We start from the raw sequence: 17,370 nt of genomic DNA, 5'->3' as shown, positions 1-17,370 counted from the left end.
TTGGGATGCTTTGGTACTTGAGCATGTCAGTTTATGTGGATCCATGTGCATGCATACTTGTCTAACTTGTTGTATATTTTGTCTATCTATAAAGCAAGGAATGTCTGTATATCTGCCTGTCTGTCTGTCTCTGCATGTGTGTCCTTCATTCATCTTGGGAACTGTTCCATCTGATCTACTTCACACTTGGCTTGGCCATATGGCTTAAAAATAATATGATGAGGCAATATCATATTATGTTATACATGATGTGTATCTTGATATTTTGAACTCTCCTTTTAAACTACTGTAAACTACTAAAATACAAAAGGCTGAAATGACCTACAGTTATAATTTAGTTATTTATTTTTTATTTAGTTAAATAAAGTACTATTATCAGAACATTAGTCTCTAGTATATAGGCAAACCCCGGAGATCTTGCCTCCAGAAGAAGATCGGAAGAGTCCTGGTTTCCGGTAGTAGGCTGTTTGTAGTCCGCATGATATTGACCAATCATGTTTGAGCCGGCTGCAGTTGCTGCCAGGTTAAACGGTCCGTGTGTTGAACTAACGAGGTGGAACATAATTGGCGTCACTGCAAACTCTGAATCCATTGCAATGGTTCAGCATATTTACTTATATATAAATGGAAGTCAGAAATGGAAATTCGCCTCCTCCTCCTCCCAAATCAAACCGGATTGCCAAAAAATCGGGGGTCTGCCCCCAGAGGCTGTATCGCCGTCTGCCGGAAGTCAGATGCCGAATACAGCCAGTGGGTTCCGAGAATGTCAGTTAACTTTTTTTAAAGTTTTGTAGCACAGGCCACAAAATTGTAGCACAAGTACAAAAGTATCGACTAAGTCTATTGTAGTTTAAGACTTATTCAAAATCAGTGTTAAAAAATGCAGACATTGTATGAATGATTTTTAGGCTTTATATATTATCATTATTTATATTATACATGCACATAGAATGGAAGCAGGAAGTAGGGGTACTGAGGGGCTGCATCTCTTAAAATACAATCAATTTATAGAAAAAAAGTCCAACCTTTTTAGATAGTTTTGTTTTTCTTTTTGGTTGTTTTGCCCCTTTTTGTGGTTATTTTGTCTCTCTTTGTAGTCCTTAACATCTCTTTTAGGTAGTTTTGTGTACTGTTGTAACTAAATAAATCAAAGTGGAACCACTAAGACTTTTATTTTGAAGCACCTGGCTTGTCTTGGACAGGATCTGTTCATGTCTTTGCTGTGAACTTGAAGCTTCCAGTCAACAGTCAGATGTTAGTCGTTAGCAAAAAATGAGACTAGCTTTCCTGAGCTGGCAACACACTAACCGCTCTCCAGTTTACATATTAATAGTATTTGCAAGTCTCACTGGTGCTCCATGGTCACAAAATGCAACTAAGTAGTCTTCTGCTGCCCTACAGGTGCAAAAGCAGCTCTCTCACCTGCTCTCATACTATCACTCAGGAGAAAGTGATCTGGGTGGTGGAGAAGTATGTGTAAGATGCATCATGTTTGTGAGTCATCCTTTGTGTGTGTCTCTGTGTGTGTCTGTGAGAAGGAGAGAGTCATAGGAGAGAGCGAGAGAACTGAAACACCAATGTGAGCCTTAAGCTGGTGGCTTAAAACAATGACATGACAATTTATGCTCAGTGTTCACAATATAGGCATTTTGGACATCCCATGCGGAGTAAGCTGAGGTACATCAAGTATATTATCCCTAAATGTCCCATCTGGCTTCCCTACACCCTCTCTCTGTATCTAGCAGCCTGCAGTGTGTTACAATGTGCTGCTATGCTCTCTTGCAGAGGCTGATTGGTAGCAGTACAAGTTGGTGCGAGGCAAAGTGTGATTAATGCCCGCTGGCTGGAGAGAAAGGTGGACTTTTCTGCTATGTTGGCTGCAGCTGCGTTTCCTCTGCCATCTGCTCGTGCTCACTCTCTCCAGCTTCCTCGCTTAGATATATGGAGGGAGTTACGGCAGAAACACACTAGCAGTGGCCCACTGCAATATTCCATTTTTCTGTGGCTAGGAGGTGTTTCAGGCACGAATATGCTGACCTATGTACACATTGACAGATGTAACATAGGTCAGCTCATCTCTGCTTAGTGGGTTCTCAGCATTTGAGAAAGGAATACTGGGTGCTGTCACCGCTGCCTTTGTGTTTGGGAGGTGGGGAGTAGATAAAGTTAATGCCCAGGAGCAGAGGCTGGGACAGTCACTGCTAACCACAGGAGCTCAGGCTACAGCTTGGACCTTCTACAAAGGAGCCGCTACAGGGAAAAACCTTTTTGAGATATTGAGAGTAAAGTCACAATGTAAAAAAAATTATTGTTATATGAATTTAGTTGTAATAAAAAAAAAAGACAAGAAGAAAAGTAATAAAATTATGAGGAAAAAGGACACGTGACAAGAAACAAAGTAATAATATTATGACATATTTGAGGTCATAATTTAATGTAATGGTCTTAATTTGATCAAAAAGAAATCATTGATATATGTCATTACTGATATAATCAGTAGTGACATGATGTGAAGCCATAGTTTACAAGAAACTGTTCTGTGACTAGAAGAATCCGTTTGTGACTTTGAGTGTGTCTTAAATTGCATACTTCTGTTAGTATGCTTCAGTGTACTACACTATGTACACTATGTACTTATTTCGTGGTGCACTATTTTCACCACGGTAGTGTTGTCTCAAATTGCCCACTGTCATTTTGCACTTATAGGTAGTGACTCTTTTTCTTCAACGTCTTCTCTTTTAAATGGCGAATTCCAATTGGACAGTGGAGCATTATCGCCAACATTTGGCCTCTATCTCCACCTGCACATACACCAAACTAATGCCACAATGTCAATGCTGATTAAAATGTGTTGCCATAGTGAGGTGCACGTTAGCTAGCTAGCAGGCTTACATCAACACTCACATTATTGTTTGCGGTACTAAATCATCACAGACCCAACAAACATTACTGACAGCTTCTATTCGACCACAGTAGTAGTACTCCTTGTTTTCCTTAGCCGCCATCACAAAGATGGCGACTGTTGAGGCTGAGAAGTGTCCATCACTCCACACTCAACTTTTGGACCATTTTGAGTGTGACAGTAGTACACTGTATATTTTCATACTATGCAGTGTGAATGCACGTAGCCCACTTGTGCACCCAAAATATTAAGTTTTTAGTACAGAAGTATGTGATTTTAGACACATTGTCTGTATATACAGTTACAATTAATTGTATTACATCTAAAGTCATCATTTTATGAGAAAGAAGTCATTATGAGAATGGAGCTGTAATAATATGGGAGAGTCATTGTGTAAAGTTGTAATTTTACAAAGGACCTTATTGTTATGAACATGCACTTATATAAGGAACATTTAGGCAATATTATTTGAGTATTATTTGATAAGTATGATTTTTTCACAGGTTGAAGTTAAAGATGTAAGACTTTTTTGTGCACTTAGTAGATATATTTCTCCCAAACTATGGCCACAAATTTGTTAAAATCTGTGTTATTGAACATTTCTGCTTTTCCAAGATAATCCATCCACTTGGCAGGTGTGACATATCAAGATGCTGATTAAACAGCATCATTACTACACAGGTGTGCCTTGGGATGGTCACAATAAGAGGCAACTCTGAAATGTGCAGTTTGATCACAAAGCACAATGACATGGATGTCCCAAGTTCTGAGGAAGTGTGCCATTGGCATGCTGATTGCAGGAATGTCCGCCAGAGCTGTTGCCTGTGAACTGAATGTTTCACTACCATAAGCCATCTCCAGTTTCTTTTATGTGAATTTGGCAGTTCATTCAAGCGACCTCACAAACACACAAGTCAGTACAATGACAAAATGCTGTCAGGTCAAGACCCTGGTGAGGAAGACGAGCATGGAGATGAGATTCCCTGAGACAGTTTCTCACAGTTTGTACAAAAATTCCTCAGTTGTGCAAAGCACTTGTTGCATTAGCTGTTCAAGTGGTTGGTCTGCAGTTGTTAGGTCAGTTGGATGTACTGCCAAATTCACTGAAACAATATTTGAGACAGCTTATGGAAATGAAATGAAATTCAGTCTATGGGCTACAGCTCTGGTGGACATTCCTGCAGTTAGTTCAGTACAGTATTTACAGTTCAGTTCAGTATTTTTTGAAGACAAACTCATGCTATTAGAGTAAAGTTTTAGAGAAAGTCATAATATTTCAAGAATAAAACTGTTATTAAGAAGCCATATTAATATGAAATATTAATAATGAAGCATAATTAATATATTTTAATCTGAAAAATTGTTTCTACTGAGGGGTTTCTTTTTTTCAGTTTATGACCAAAGTCGTGCAGCAGTGAGCTAACAGGCTAATCCACCTCTCAGTTCCCTGGATTCGTGGAGATGGCACTGTGCCCTCTCTCTTCTCTCCCATCATACTGTAGGCAGGATGAATAGGTAATCTAGTGCTGAGGCTGCCTAGGATTACAATGATGGAGGGGATCTGAGCTATTCTCTGCCAAACTTCTGAAATTCTCTCAATCCACACTGGCAGTTGCCAGGCCTTTTTTACCTCGCTAATGTTCTCAATCTGGGCTTGGAGAACTGAGCTCTTCATTGTGTGTACGCATGTGTATGCACACACACGTATGTGTGCAAAACAAGCAAATGGATAACATTAACAGGATTTTGGAGGTGAGCCTGTAGCTCTGGACTCAATGGAGGCTTATGGTTTATGATTAGAAATGTAAAAGCAGGAGATGGCAGCACAAAGAGGCTGTTTGTGTGTGTGACTGTTTGGATATGCGGTAGTTTAAGAGAAAGCATGGCGGTCAGTGTGCATACCACCCCACTATCACTAAAGTAAAGTTGTTCCTCTGGCTTCCAGTTTGACTCTGTGGAAATTAACACACAGCAACACCCCAAATATCTCCCTCCACACACACACACACACACACACGCACACACACCCTAAGTGGATGATGTTGAGCTGGTGTTATGGAGCATTGTGTTCCCCACTGCTGAGTGTTCCCCTGCACAGCCATAAATCGGATGAAGTTAGCAGAACAGTGTTGGGCCGGTGCAGATACAGGTCTAACTGTGTGGAGATAGGCAAAAACACAAGTACGGTCCAGTTACTGATTTTGTTAATTCTCTTTCTCCTTTATTGGGCAGACAGCACATGGCATAGAGGGACATAAGACTGATGAAGGAGGTGGACAGGGAGGGAGACGGAGTATTGTGAGGGTGAGAATCACACGAATCATGTTTTGACCTGATGAGAGCTTGTTTTCTAAGGACAATAGAGATGGGTGAGACACACAGTTATGGGTGTGGGAAATTTCCTAATCTTAGATGCATCGCGATTCGGACATGGACGAATCTGAATCGATTCACAAACGTCCAAATTTCGATGATTTAAATCTGTTAATTAGAGTAATACAGAAGGTTCTAAATAATGTGGAACTAAGAAGCGCGGTACGTGTCATCTCCAGGACACTTTGGGTTGCGTACCTGGAGCAGACACGCCGACACGCGCACAGAGGAAAACAAACATGGCTGACCGCCACCCACCTCGCTGTGAGATCCGAACAGCTCCTTCTAATTTAACAGGTCCTTCTACAACATTGATGGTGGAAGTGAACTGGACAAGAGCCATGTTATATGTAAGCTGTGTCGTGCTAAAATAAAATACTTTGGCAACACAGCAAACATGAGAAGCCATGTAACTCGATTCCACCTGACGGAGGAGTCAGGGAGACGGCAGGCTGTTGTTGCTGCGGCAACTAGTGGTGCTACCGACCAGAGAACAATCGAGGAAGCAATTAGAAAGCTGCAACCCTCATCTGAAAAGGTGAAGCGAATTACGAAGGCCATCGCGGCGTTTATTGCCAAGGATTTGCGTCCTTATTCTGTCGTGGAAAATCAGGGATTTCGAGGACTGCCGCATACACTGGAGCCCAGATACACCATCCCATCCCGACGCTATTTCACCGACACTCTACAACCAAACCAAAACAGAAGTCATGGCGTCACTGTTGAACGCAGGGAGGATCACAATTACATGTGATGCGTGGACGTCTGTCGCCACCGAATCATTTGTTACTCTAACTACGCATTTTATCTTGTGATTTAAGATACCTGTTGTTACCTTTGGTTCCGTACAACTAATTTGTAACTTTCCAGTTTGCACGCATTTCCATTTATATGTTTAATAAAATATAATGGAAATGAATTCAACTGTTTCTTATTACAAATGCACTGTTTTTAAAAATTGCAAGTGTTAAATGCTTATTCAGTGAGACAAAAAGAAATGTGTGTTGTGAAAAAGTGCATCCATATACATAAATTAAAGATGCATCAATTTTATAATCGAATCGTAGCCCCTGAATCGTAATCCTTATCGAATCGTGAGGTGCCCAAAGATTCCCACCCCTACACACAGTCCTACAAATGGGGAGAAATTGCACACTTCAGTTCCCTAATCACACTGAATCAAAACACAGCTGCTGCCTCTGGTGTGTGCACACACCACACTAAACCCCAATTCGCTCACTCAGTTTAAAAAAAAATTGGGAAATGACTTGCACTCAAACATTTTAGTTTAGTACAATACAGTAACATAAAAGTTTTGAGCACACCAGACAGAAAATAAATGTGTCACATGACCCTTGTCTGATAGAACTTTGATGTCAGTTAAATATAACTTTTTTTGTTGTTTGAGCCTTTAATTCTATATCAGATAAACATAAAAAACATTGAGTACACAATTTACAGCATTTCTTTTTTGAAAGTTTTATTGGACTATAAAAATACATCATGGTGAGCTGATGTTTCTCAGTCGCTAGAATAAGGCAAAGACCAAGAAGTGCTCTTTATTTTACCTCAGCACAACAATGTATTTTACCACAATATTAACTGTAAACCATCACAACCATTGTGAAATATATAAACATGAATCACTGCATAATGGGTTATATGAGTGATTTAGAACACATTTAAACACAGTTTTCAAGCTTATGGCCTTAAACACATTGTCTCATAGCATGCTGGAAAACTCCACCCATTTAGCCCCAACATGCCACAATATATTAAGTGCACAATGATGTTTATTGGCCTTTAACTAATTAGGGAAAATTAGCGTCATAAATGTTCGTTGAATTAACTCAGAATTTTAAGTTTTTGTGTTGTTTGGCAATCTGGGGCATTTGTGTAGACTTTACATTAAAATTTTGTGTCATGGATGGATTGAGGTTTACACAAGTTATGCGTCCATGCCAGAGATAGCCGTGGCCAGAGGCATTTTGTTTTCTGGTTGTCTGTATATACATCCGAACTTCAGAACATCAGAACGTCCTACCATTCCATTCCTGTGAGCTTAATGTTTTAATAAAGCATTATGGGAATTTCCTCAAATTTGGCACAAATGATCAACAGGACTCATGGATGAATAGATCAGATTTTGTTAGTAAAAGGACAAGGTCACTGTGACCCTGCGTCTGTCTTATTCTTCATCTCAAAAAGGCCTTGAGGGAATTTCTATAACTTTGACACAAATATCCACTCAGACTCAAAACATGAACTGTTAGATTTTAGTGGTCAAAGGTCAAGGTCACTGTGACCCCACCAGTTCTGATGTCTGAGAGGTTGTGTTGGTGTTTTTTTTTTTTTAATCTTTATTTCGAACATAGATAAAATAGAACAAAATGTAGGTGATCAATAAGGTAATCAGTCATACAAGAAGAACAAAAAACAAACAAAAAAACAATCATAGTAACAAAGGTAAACATTTAGTGTTCGAAAAGGAGTAGGCAGAAGTGATGCACTTATCTTGACCTACCCCTTATTTCAAGTAATGTTGCTACAAATAAATATAGATTCAGAGATGCATAATTGTATGCATACATACATAATCAAAGAAATACAATCACAAATGCGAGTTGAATACAATTACAAATGTAAATGTAAATTGATACCTTAAAGGTTCTTCCAGAAAGTTGTTAAGGAAAATAAAATCACAACCATGGTAGACAAGGTCCATGTGATATAAAATTTTCTTCTTCTTAACAAATCCCATAAAAAGTTGCAAGTGTGTAAGTCCATTTCTCAACACTTTCTGTCTTTCATTCCCACTGATGATGTAACTCTCCTCACAGTTTTCCATTTCTTAGACATTGGGTCACTGTATTTTTTATCAAACATCACCAGGTGTGTGTGTGTACATGCTAATAAAGGAACATGTCACCTCATAATGTGTTCTTAATACTTTTTTGGATGATAGTGGAGTTCTGTGGCAGACAGTCTTAGGAAACAAGTCATCAAACTATGAATAGGGTCCCACAAAATCTGTTTACATTTTTTCTAGATTCTATTTTATTTTTTCCCAATTTCATATATCATATTTTAATTTTTCTAAAATCTGTGTTTTACAATTCCAGCATGTTTCGTCCTCAGAAAGACAGTCCAATAATGTGGTAGGTGAATGAAATTTCTGCAATTCAACAAGAAAATATTCAAAATTTAGTGAATATCACTGGATTTGGTGTAAAACAAGATTGCACTATTTTTTGCACTATTTTCAAAAATGTAGTTTTTTCCCTCACAAGAGGGATTTTTAAATTTATAAGGAATGCAGATAACATTATTTAAATATGTTCCCTGTGAATTTGACCCAACCAATCTAATTTCTATGCATATTTCCACTGTATTACCATCTCCTTTTGAAAAGCAGACATAGTCATGTGTATCCTGAGTAATTAAAATGCTGCTGATTGCTGGTCGGGTAACATTAGTCTCTGGGTGATGACGTAGAAAATATTCACAATATTCTTAACGTGCGTCTCACAAATGTAATTAATTAGACATTTAAATAAAAGAAATTTGCATCTTCTGCCTTTAGCTGAGATGAATTACAAGTTAACTCTAGTGTGTCTGTGCTGTGGACTGTCTGCATGTTGAACTGCCCTCGCAGTTGAGTTTGGCTGCTTCCATTTTGTCAACATCACATTATTAAATTGAGCATTGCGTTAGTTCAGGCAGGACACAATGCCAAGCTCAGCTCACATCCCAGCTACATAATCTGATCTCAAGCAGCCCAGTCCATTGATGGATCATCTGACTTATGGAAGGTGATAGATTACATGATACCTTTCTAATGCAACCAATTGGCAAATCTCATTCAGGGCACCCTATTTAAATTACTTTGGCCTGCTTACTGTTGCTGCTTCCTCTGCAAGCAGCTTTGCAACCCGCCTCCACCCCAGCTCCTCCTTTTCATGTGTCTGAGTTGTCAGTGTCATTAGGGTCCGGGCAGCTAAGCTGCCAGGACACTATTGTAATCCTAGTTCTTCTTCTTCTTCTTCTTCTTCTTCTGCTTCTTCTTCTTCTTCTTCTTCTTCTTCTTCCGAGGAAATCATACTTCCCATGCGTGAAAACTCACCAAACTTTGCACAAAGGTCCAGTCTCATGCCAGATATCCTCAGCTGTAAACTCAAGCCAATAGTCCTGATGGTGGCGCTACAGCAAGCACCTAAAGTTCAAAACTTTTAAAATTCATAACAAATCAACCCTACGTGCTACAACTTCACAACTTTCATCAAACTGTAGCTCCAATACTGAAGAAACGTTTGTACACTTAAACCTATTAAAAATTATGAAGTTCATCACTCTGTTTTTTTTCAAAAACTGTAAAACTTCTTAAACCTATCTCCTCCCACAATTTTTGCTCAATTGACACCAAACTTGCTACAGAGCATCTTCAGACTGTCCTACAAAAACTCTTTCTCAGATTTTTGATTTATCAAGACTACAGTGCATCAAAATGTTTGACTGTAACAATACTGTAAACATATACATGCAAATTCTTGCTAAATAAATCTTCAATGTTCATGAAAAAAAAATGACAAAATTCTAGAGTCATGTTAGATGATATGTGGCAAATTTTAGAATTGTATCTCAAAAACTGAATTTTTGACAGCATTTTGAATTTTGCTCTAATGTGAACAACTGGAGTCAATGTAAAAATGACAATTTCTCACTTAATCAGTTTTTCACTCTTGGAGCAAATCAATCATTGTTACAAACAAATTACCAACATCTCCATGCTGTCTAGATGCAATATGTGTATTTTCAGATTTTTGTCTTAATAACTGAATTTTTTACAGTGGTTTCAAATCTGCCTTTCCATGCATGGATGGCTGCTTTCCTACACAACAGTGAATGGCTTACTCAATTTGTGAAGCCACTGTTGAGTTGCTACTTGCCAATTAGCTCAGAGCGGTAAATGACTGTCTAAGGTTTCAGAGGTTGCAGATTCGAGCCTCAACTGGTGCAGAATCCACATTGTAATGTAAACATCTTCTTGTGCTCCAGCTTATTGCTTAAAATTGCCTGAGCGTGACTGATCACTGTGCAGCATCTTCAAGTCTTTTTTCTGCTAGAAAATCTGCCTTCTCATGCTTAAAAATAAACCAAACTTTGCACAAAGATCCAGTGTCAATACTTCAGTGTGAAACTATCTGAGGCTTCTCACTTTGCACATAGCTCAACTAGTTAAACATCACTTTTTCACTTATGAAGCAAATCACATTGTTAAAATAAATTACCAACATCTCCATGCTGTCTAGATGCAATATGAGTATTTTCAGATTTTTGTTTCGATAACTGAATTTTTTACAGTGGTTTGAAATCTGATTTTCCATGCATGGACTGCTGCTAAACCTGCACGTCTGGCTTAGTCAATTTGTGAAGCTACACATGAACTGTCACTGACTAATTAGCTCAGTGAGATAGAAATTGATTCTTAGGGCTCTAGTTTTCCGGCGCAGTGCAGGGTGGCGCAGGGTGGCGAACCCTGCACAGAGCTAGTTTCGAGCAGTGCAACCCGAGGCGCGCTCAGTTTGGTAGTTTAGCAGACCGAGGTGCGCTGAGATGGGTGTGGTGGCGCAGCAGGGGGAGGTATCAACAGATGCAGCTTGGCCCAGTGACAGTTTCGTGCCAAAAGGCTTCGCTGAAGGTGCGCTAAAAGCTTGCCAACTGAAACCACGTCTACTGTCAGCGCAGGGGGAGCGCAGTTTGGCTGACCGGCAAACAGTGCGCACACGTCACCAAAACCTCACAGGCGGGTTTCCAGAATGTCAGGCACATTAACGATGCAATAAATAGCCACAAACCACTATTCAATGCAACTATCTGCAATCAGCACATAAATGTATCTCTATATCGACTGTCCCGTCACATCAGATCAAAGGGGATTGGCACCGTTTGGCACGTTTGGCACGCGTAATGGAAACCCAACCTGATTTAATTAACACAGTTGCAAACTAATGAGTTCACATCCCTCTCAGCCAACCACAAACAGCCACAGCATCAGATAGGGAGTATATATTCAGCAACTGTCATCTTAGAAAAGTCAAAAGAAAAGAAACCGAGTGAGACTGCGAGAGAGAAAGAGAGAGCGCGCGCGCACGAGAGAAACGCAACATTGATTTACAATTGTGGTGATCTCCTCCCAGGCTACCTTTGCATCATCAGCCCGGACACTGCGAGCTTGGACCTCCCGGACCAAAACATCAGTTTCCTCCTGGGAGAAGTTTGGCCGTCTGACGCTGCTGCTCTCTTCTGCCATGGTGAATTGAGTAAACTCTCATTACGCCTTAGCGTGGCACATTTAAGGGCGAGGAGAGGGGCTTATTTGATTGGTGTGATGTGAATGGGCTGTGTAAAACCCACTCCACACCTTTCCTCCTCCCTCTTTCCGACTTGCGCAGGTAGGAGGGACAGAGGTGGGATAGAGGAGTAGCTGCGCCAGGGTGCACGTGGTGCCAAACTTACAAAATCCGCCTGGCCACACCCAGTTGGCGAAGCGCAAGTGCGAAGCGCAAGTGCGCTGCGCCACCTGCTGCACCCGGTCTGTGAAACTAGAGCCCTTAGTTTCAGAGGTTGTGAGTTCAAGCCTCAGCTGATGCAAAAGGCAGATTGTGTTACTAAATTCCTTAATGTCTTCTAATTCTTCTGCTTAGAATTGCCTAAAAATGCCCGGACCCGACCCACTGCTGTGCAGCAGCTATAATTTCTGTTTGTCATTGATGCTTGCTCTGTTCTGTTCTGTTCCTGCGGGCTCCTTGACGCTGCTCTCCCTGCCTTTCGGCTGTCCATGTAGGCATATGTAAGGGCAGGGAAGTTTGTTCTCTCTGCCTCAGGCTTTCCTCATATGTGCGTAGAAGGATAGAGAGGTGTGCTCTTCCTACTTTAGGCTTTCTGGATAGGCGCATTGGAGGAGAGAGACGTGTGCTCTCTCCACCTTAGGCTTTTCACGTAGGAGCGTGAAAGGGCGGCTAGGTGTGCTCTCTCCACCATAGGCTTTTTGTGTAGGCGCATGAAAGGGCAGAGACGTATGCTGTCTCCACCTCAGGCTATCTACGTAGTTGTGTGGAACGGCAGAGAGGTGTGCTCTCTCCACCTTAGGCTTTCCACGTAGCATGTAGAAGAGGCTTTCTGCATGGGCCCGAGGAAAGGCAGAGAGGCCCCAGAACAGAGCCATACCGCCAAATATAATACTGCAGATGAAAATAAAGTTTTCTTTGACTTAAGTGGTCCTGACTGAACAAACATTTAGTTGATTATTGACATTTGTAAATCAATGCAATCCACATCTGCATTGCGATATATTTAGGAATTGATCATTTCCCCCACCTCTACTGACCACATGCAGGGCTCCAGACTAACTTTTTCCACTAGGAGCACCAGTGCTCCTTACTGAAAATTTTAGGAGCACCAGCACAAAATTTAGGAGCACTATCTATATCGACACAACGTATTCATAATTTTGTCTGTATTAACTGCATTACCGATAATTTAGCAAAAAACACAAACAATTTACAGTAATAGCAATGTACTGCTTTATTTCAAATGAAACAGTAATAAAGTGCAGTAGGCTAGTGCTTAAGAAAACACCATTACGGTAAATTAAAGGACTTCCTTCAACAGAGGCACCAAATAATAAATTAACAAATGTAAACATTAAGTATGTGGTCAGTAACTTGTAACTTACTGTCAATACAGCACGACCACAACAAAACAAGTAAACAAATATTTCATTTGAATTGAATGAATTTCATTGTCATTTCAGCCTCTTCTGCAGACCTATTTTTACTTGCTTGCCTCTTAAATGATGTGTGCAGTGGCGCTTTTGCTCCATCAATGCATCTGTCCCTGCATAATTTATGCCTGATGCTGTTGTTGTGCTTAACCAGCATTTCATGTTTGAAGTGTATGGTGGAGTCGGCGAATTTAGTTTTCCCCGCAAATTTCGGACCGCACTGAGAGCAGTACACGCAGGACATCACTTTCTTTTCTTTACAATATCTCAACCATGTAAATTCAGTGAGCCATTCTTGTCAGAAATGATAGGGCTATGGCTTTTTCGGTACTGCGACATCACCTGCTGACTCGTCCTCTGAACTATCATCGTTGGAAATTTGGGAAACTGGCACAGGACCGACAGGAGTTTCTGGATTATTTTTTCTTGTGAAAAACGAATCTATAGTTCGTTTCATAGCGTCACTTTATGGTCAAACGACACAGCACTTTCTACTCCGGCACTGTGACCCCTCTCTGTCTAACCCCGCGCACAGTGCACATGTACTAAAACTGCTGCACGTTGCTATGGTTACTGGCACCCCCCCGTCTCGCAGTGCGCATCCAGACACACATGACAGGCACACACACACACACACACACACACACACACACACACACACACACACAGACACTCGCTTCCGCTCCTCCATGAAATGCAATTATAAAAAAAAAGAAAGAAAAAGGGGGAGAGGGGTGGATTTGTAAGTCACGCTGGTGCTCCTAGTTAAAAAACTATGTCGCACGGCCCCCAAAAAAGGTCGCAAAATGCGACCAGTTAGGCGCAGTCTACAGCCCTGACATGAATTAACTTAATTACTTCATTCCTCCTCTTCTTCTTTAATAGAATTCAGTGGCTGTCAGGTGATTTGTGTTTGTTTTTTATGTAACATTCATGATTAGTTTTGAACTGAATGTGAAACATACTGCAGTCTAAACAGGCATCACACCAGCAGGCAGAGCAGCGTGCTGTGAAATATTTAGGTGCTGAGCACACACACACACCACTCACGTGTTTACAAACATGCACCTTCAAGCAGGTGATCATTCAGTCATGTAAATGATATATCAGTGACCTGTTTTGAAAGATTTTTGTCTTGAATAGGAATAAATGGGTTTGGAGAAGCACAGACAGGGAAGTCAAAGTTTTGTGAGACAGACTAACACATTGCTGATTGTGGTTGTTGGTGGAATTTGTTGACAGTAAAAATAGAATAAAGACTACTGTCGGTAAATCATAAAAAGAAAAATTAGTTGTTATAGTTAGAGGGAATAATCCACCCTTGGATACTCTTTGAAAGCTGCTAAATGTCATTACTCTTTGGTGTTCTGGCCTTTCAAGGAAAGGTCTTGTAATGAAGTTAACATTCGCAGTGTACCTACATTCTTAAATGCGCCCCATCTTGCTTTACTTAAGTCTGATATTTCCTGCAATTTCTACAATCTAGAGAAGCAAGTCACCAATTTTCTGTCCAGGTTTTAATGAGGTTTACTTTAGCTGTGAAATCAGGTAGGGATGCAGCAAAATGAAAATTTGTGGCCGAAGCCGAAGCCGAATATTATTAAACGTTTGGCCGAATACCGAGTACCGAATACCGAATATCATTGTTTAGTTGTTCATTAGTTTTTGCAGATGAACCCCCTCCAGATTAGTGTTGTTCACGGTATCAAAATTGGGGCCCACTGTGCGATACCAGTGAAAATATCATGGTTCTGAGTAGTATCACGATACCACAGCAAAAATGAGGCAGATGTACTTTTTGTCATTTATTAAAAGATAAATGACTTTTCTGTAATACATCAATGATATTTCAATGGAATAAATTAGTTATTGACTTATTCATACTTCAAAAACAGCATCAATAAGTGATTAACATAGGGGGGATCAAAATAAAATAAATAAATACAATAAAAATCAACCAGCCACCCTCCTCCCCTGACAAGTCCCTTCATAAGTAATGAACAGTCCCTAAAGTGCGGTGAGGTTTGTGGGCCGTTACTGCCAGAAAGAGAGAAATGTGAAAGGCTCGTTTCTCCTCTGAGACATCAGACATCATCGGCTGGCTCGGCTGTTCAGGTACTTCTGGGCAGTCATGACACCAAGAAGAGGATATTATTGGAGCCGACTGATCCGTCGCATTAACGTACATTAACGTTACTGTCTGTGTCTGTGACCCCCGTTCAACCCACAATCGGTGGGATTCGCCTTTCGTTTCTGCTGCTGGTTGAAATCTGTAGGCTGCTCGCACAGCGTCCTGAATGATTTAAGCCTATTTTGCTCGCTCAAAACTATTTTTAGTTGCAAGTGTGAGTGCCGTGACGGACGGATCGCCACACTACCATCATTTTATTCCGCCCGTCACGGCACGCCGTTTGATTGCGTTATCAAAACACCCCTACTATTATTCGGCCTTGCTTTTAACTTATTCACCGAATACCGAATGTGTGTTTTTTTGCAATATTCGGCCGAATATATTCGGTTACCGAATATTTGGTGCATCCCTAAAATCAGGTCATGTGTAAGAGAATAACCCGATCATGTCATGGTGATGTAATCAGGGTTATCTCAGTTTGAGTTTGGAGCCTGCAAATTTAGGCTCTAGCAAAAGCTTGCCTTACAGAGAGGAAGAAGAGAAGTGAAGTGTGCTCTCAATGGGAAGAAGGTGTGGTCAGTCAGATGTAGGGCTGGGTTAAAATAATCGATTCATTCTATTCAAATCATTCTTCATTTGAATGACTTGATATAGCTTCAGGGATGTGTGAAGCTTTAACCCCTTTAATCTAGCTGGTAGAAAAACGAGCCGCGGCGCTAAACAATTAACAACCGTAGTCTTGAGGAGCTTTGACGTTACTGGTTATGATTTGGTGTAATTTCATTAAGACAGAGAAGTGAAGACAACTACGCCTGTTATTGTAAGTGCAATAAAACTTCCATGAGGAAAATGTCAATATTAAATCAGTGCAGCTGTTTAGCAACATGTAAACATAAAAAAGTGATATGTTTATCTGCTTTGTCTGGAGTCTCTCATCCACCGCAGCTCATATTATGTTATAAACAAGCACAGTGCACTTTCAAGCTAATAGCAAGTTAACAAGCTAAAACAAGAAGAACTGTTTATGTCTAACGATTTAGCTTCATTTACCACATATCTTAACACTTTCCTTGGGTAATGTTGCCTGCAGGCAGTGAATCTCTTCAGGAGCACAGGGAGGAACAGAGAGAACAGGAGGACTGATACCTACTGCTGTCTGTGTTTTTTATTCATTCTCAGCTTCACTCAGATTTGTGATGTCAGGAATATGATTTATTGTATTGACATTATAGATTTGTTTATCCCTATATTAACCCTAGTGCGATATTAAGTTTATGTTGTGACTTTACTGTTTTAATATTACTGTTGCTGTTCTAGGAACATTTAGTCATATAATATTTAGTTTCAATCCTGTTCTGAATTTATTCTTTTTTTAAAAAAGTTCCTAAAATTAAAATTATCTTAAAATTTACAGTATTTGTCACTGAGAATCTTTTTCACATACGACCAAAAATTGTTACTGTAACTGAAATATCCTCTTCTGAATTGATATCGGATCAAATCGAATCAAATTCAATTGGAAATCAAATGGAATCGGGACCTTGAAAAATGAAATTGAAGCAATTCAGGAAAGCAGTGGCGATACCCAGCCCTATTCAGATGAGGTTAAGTCATTTTGAAAGCAGATTTGTCACTGTCACTGATGCCCATCATGTTTCTATAACATTCGCTGCTGAAAGTGTAAAACACACTAATCCATTCATAATCTTTGATAGAGCATTACAAATCCTGTCAGATCTCATTTCTGCACAGATTAACAGTGTTCAGAAACTCCCAGGCTGATTTACCATGAGGAGAGGGCTTCTCTGCTTTTCCTCTGCCTCTGGGAATAAATTATTTCTGTCACCTCGTGTGAATAATTTTTAACAAGGACAATGTTAGTGACAAAGTGCAAGGACCTGCAGGTTCTGTTCCATATGCTGGGTTATAAAAATGAGTCAGTGCAGCTTGGCGCTGTTCACTGAAAAATAGAAGGACATAGAGAACAAGGGCAAGATGACCCAGTAGAAAATGTGTTGTTGCTTCATCAAGGGAGTTGTTTCATTATTTGAAGGAGATATGATGAGATAACAGAACAGCTATACATAATATCTATGGTTTTATTTTCTTTTTTTAAAGATTTTTTTGTGGGCTTTTGCCTTTAATGGATAGGACAGTGTGTGAAATAGGGAGACAGAGAGA

The 17,370-nt window shown here is 40.1% G+C and overlaps 1 protein-coding gene across 13 annotated transcripts in view; it reads left to right on the top strand.

Moving 5' to 3' along the window:
* The window catches only part of LOC125882978 (pleckstrin homology domain-containing family A member 5-like), a 603,488-nt gene that overhangs the window by 56,781 nt on the left and 529,337 nt on the right, over positions 1-17,370 (top strand). The window contains exon 4 of one of the 13 annotated variants that reach the window (XM_049567047.1): positions 5,135-5,187. The exons of the other annotated variants lie outside the window; for them this stretch is intronic. Within the exon in view, the coding sequence (XP_049423004.1) occupies positions 5,135-5,150 (16 nt within the window). The 3' untranslated portion in view covers positions 5,151-5,187. Of the gene's footprint in view, positions 1-5,134; positions 5,188-17,370 lie in introns of those variants that run through there. 13 annotated transcript variants of the gene reach the window in all.

The sequence above is a fragment of the Epinephelus fuscoguttatus genome, linkage group LG22 (genome assembly GCF_011397635.1).
Source record: "Epinephelus fuscoguttatus linkage group LG22, E.fuscoguttatus.final_Chr_v1".
Classification (NCBI taxonomy): Eukaryota; Metazoa; Chordata; class Actinopteri; order Perciformes; family Serranidae; genus Epinephelus; species Epinephelus fuscoguttatus.
Note: the sequence above shows the minus strand (reverse complement) of the source record. Positions and strands in the feature narration are given on the sequence as shown.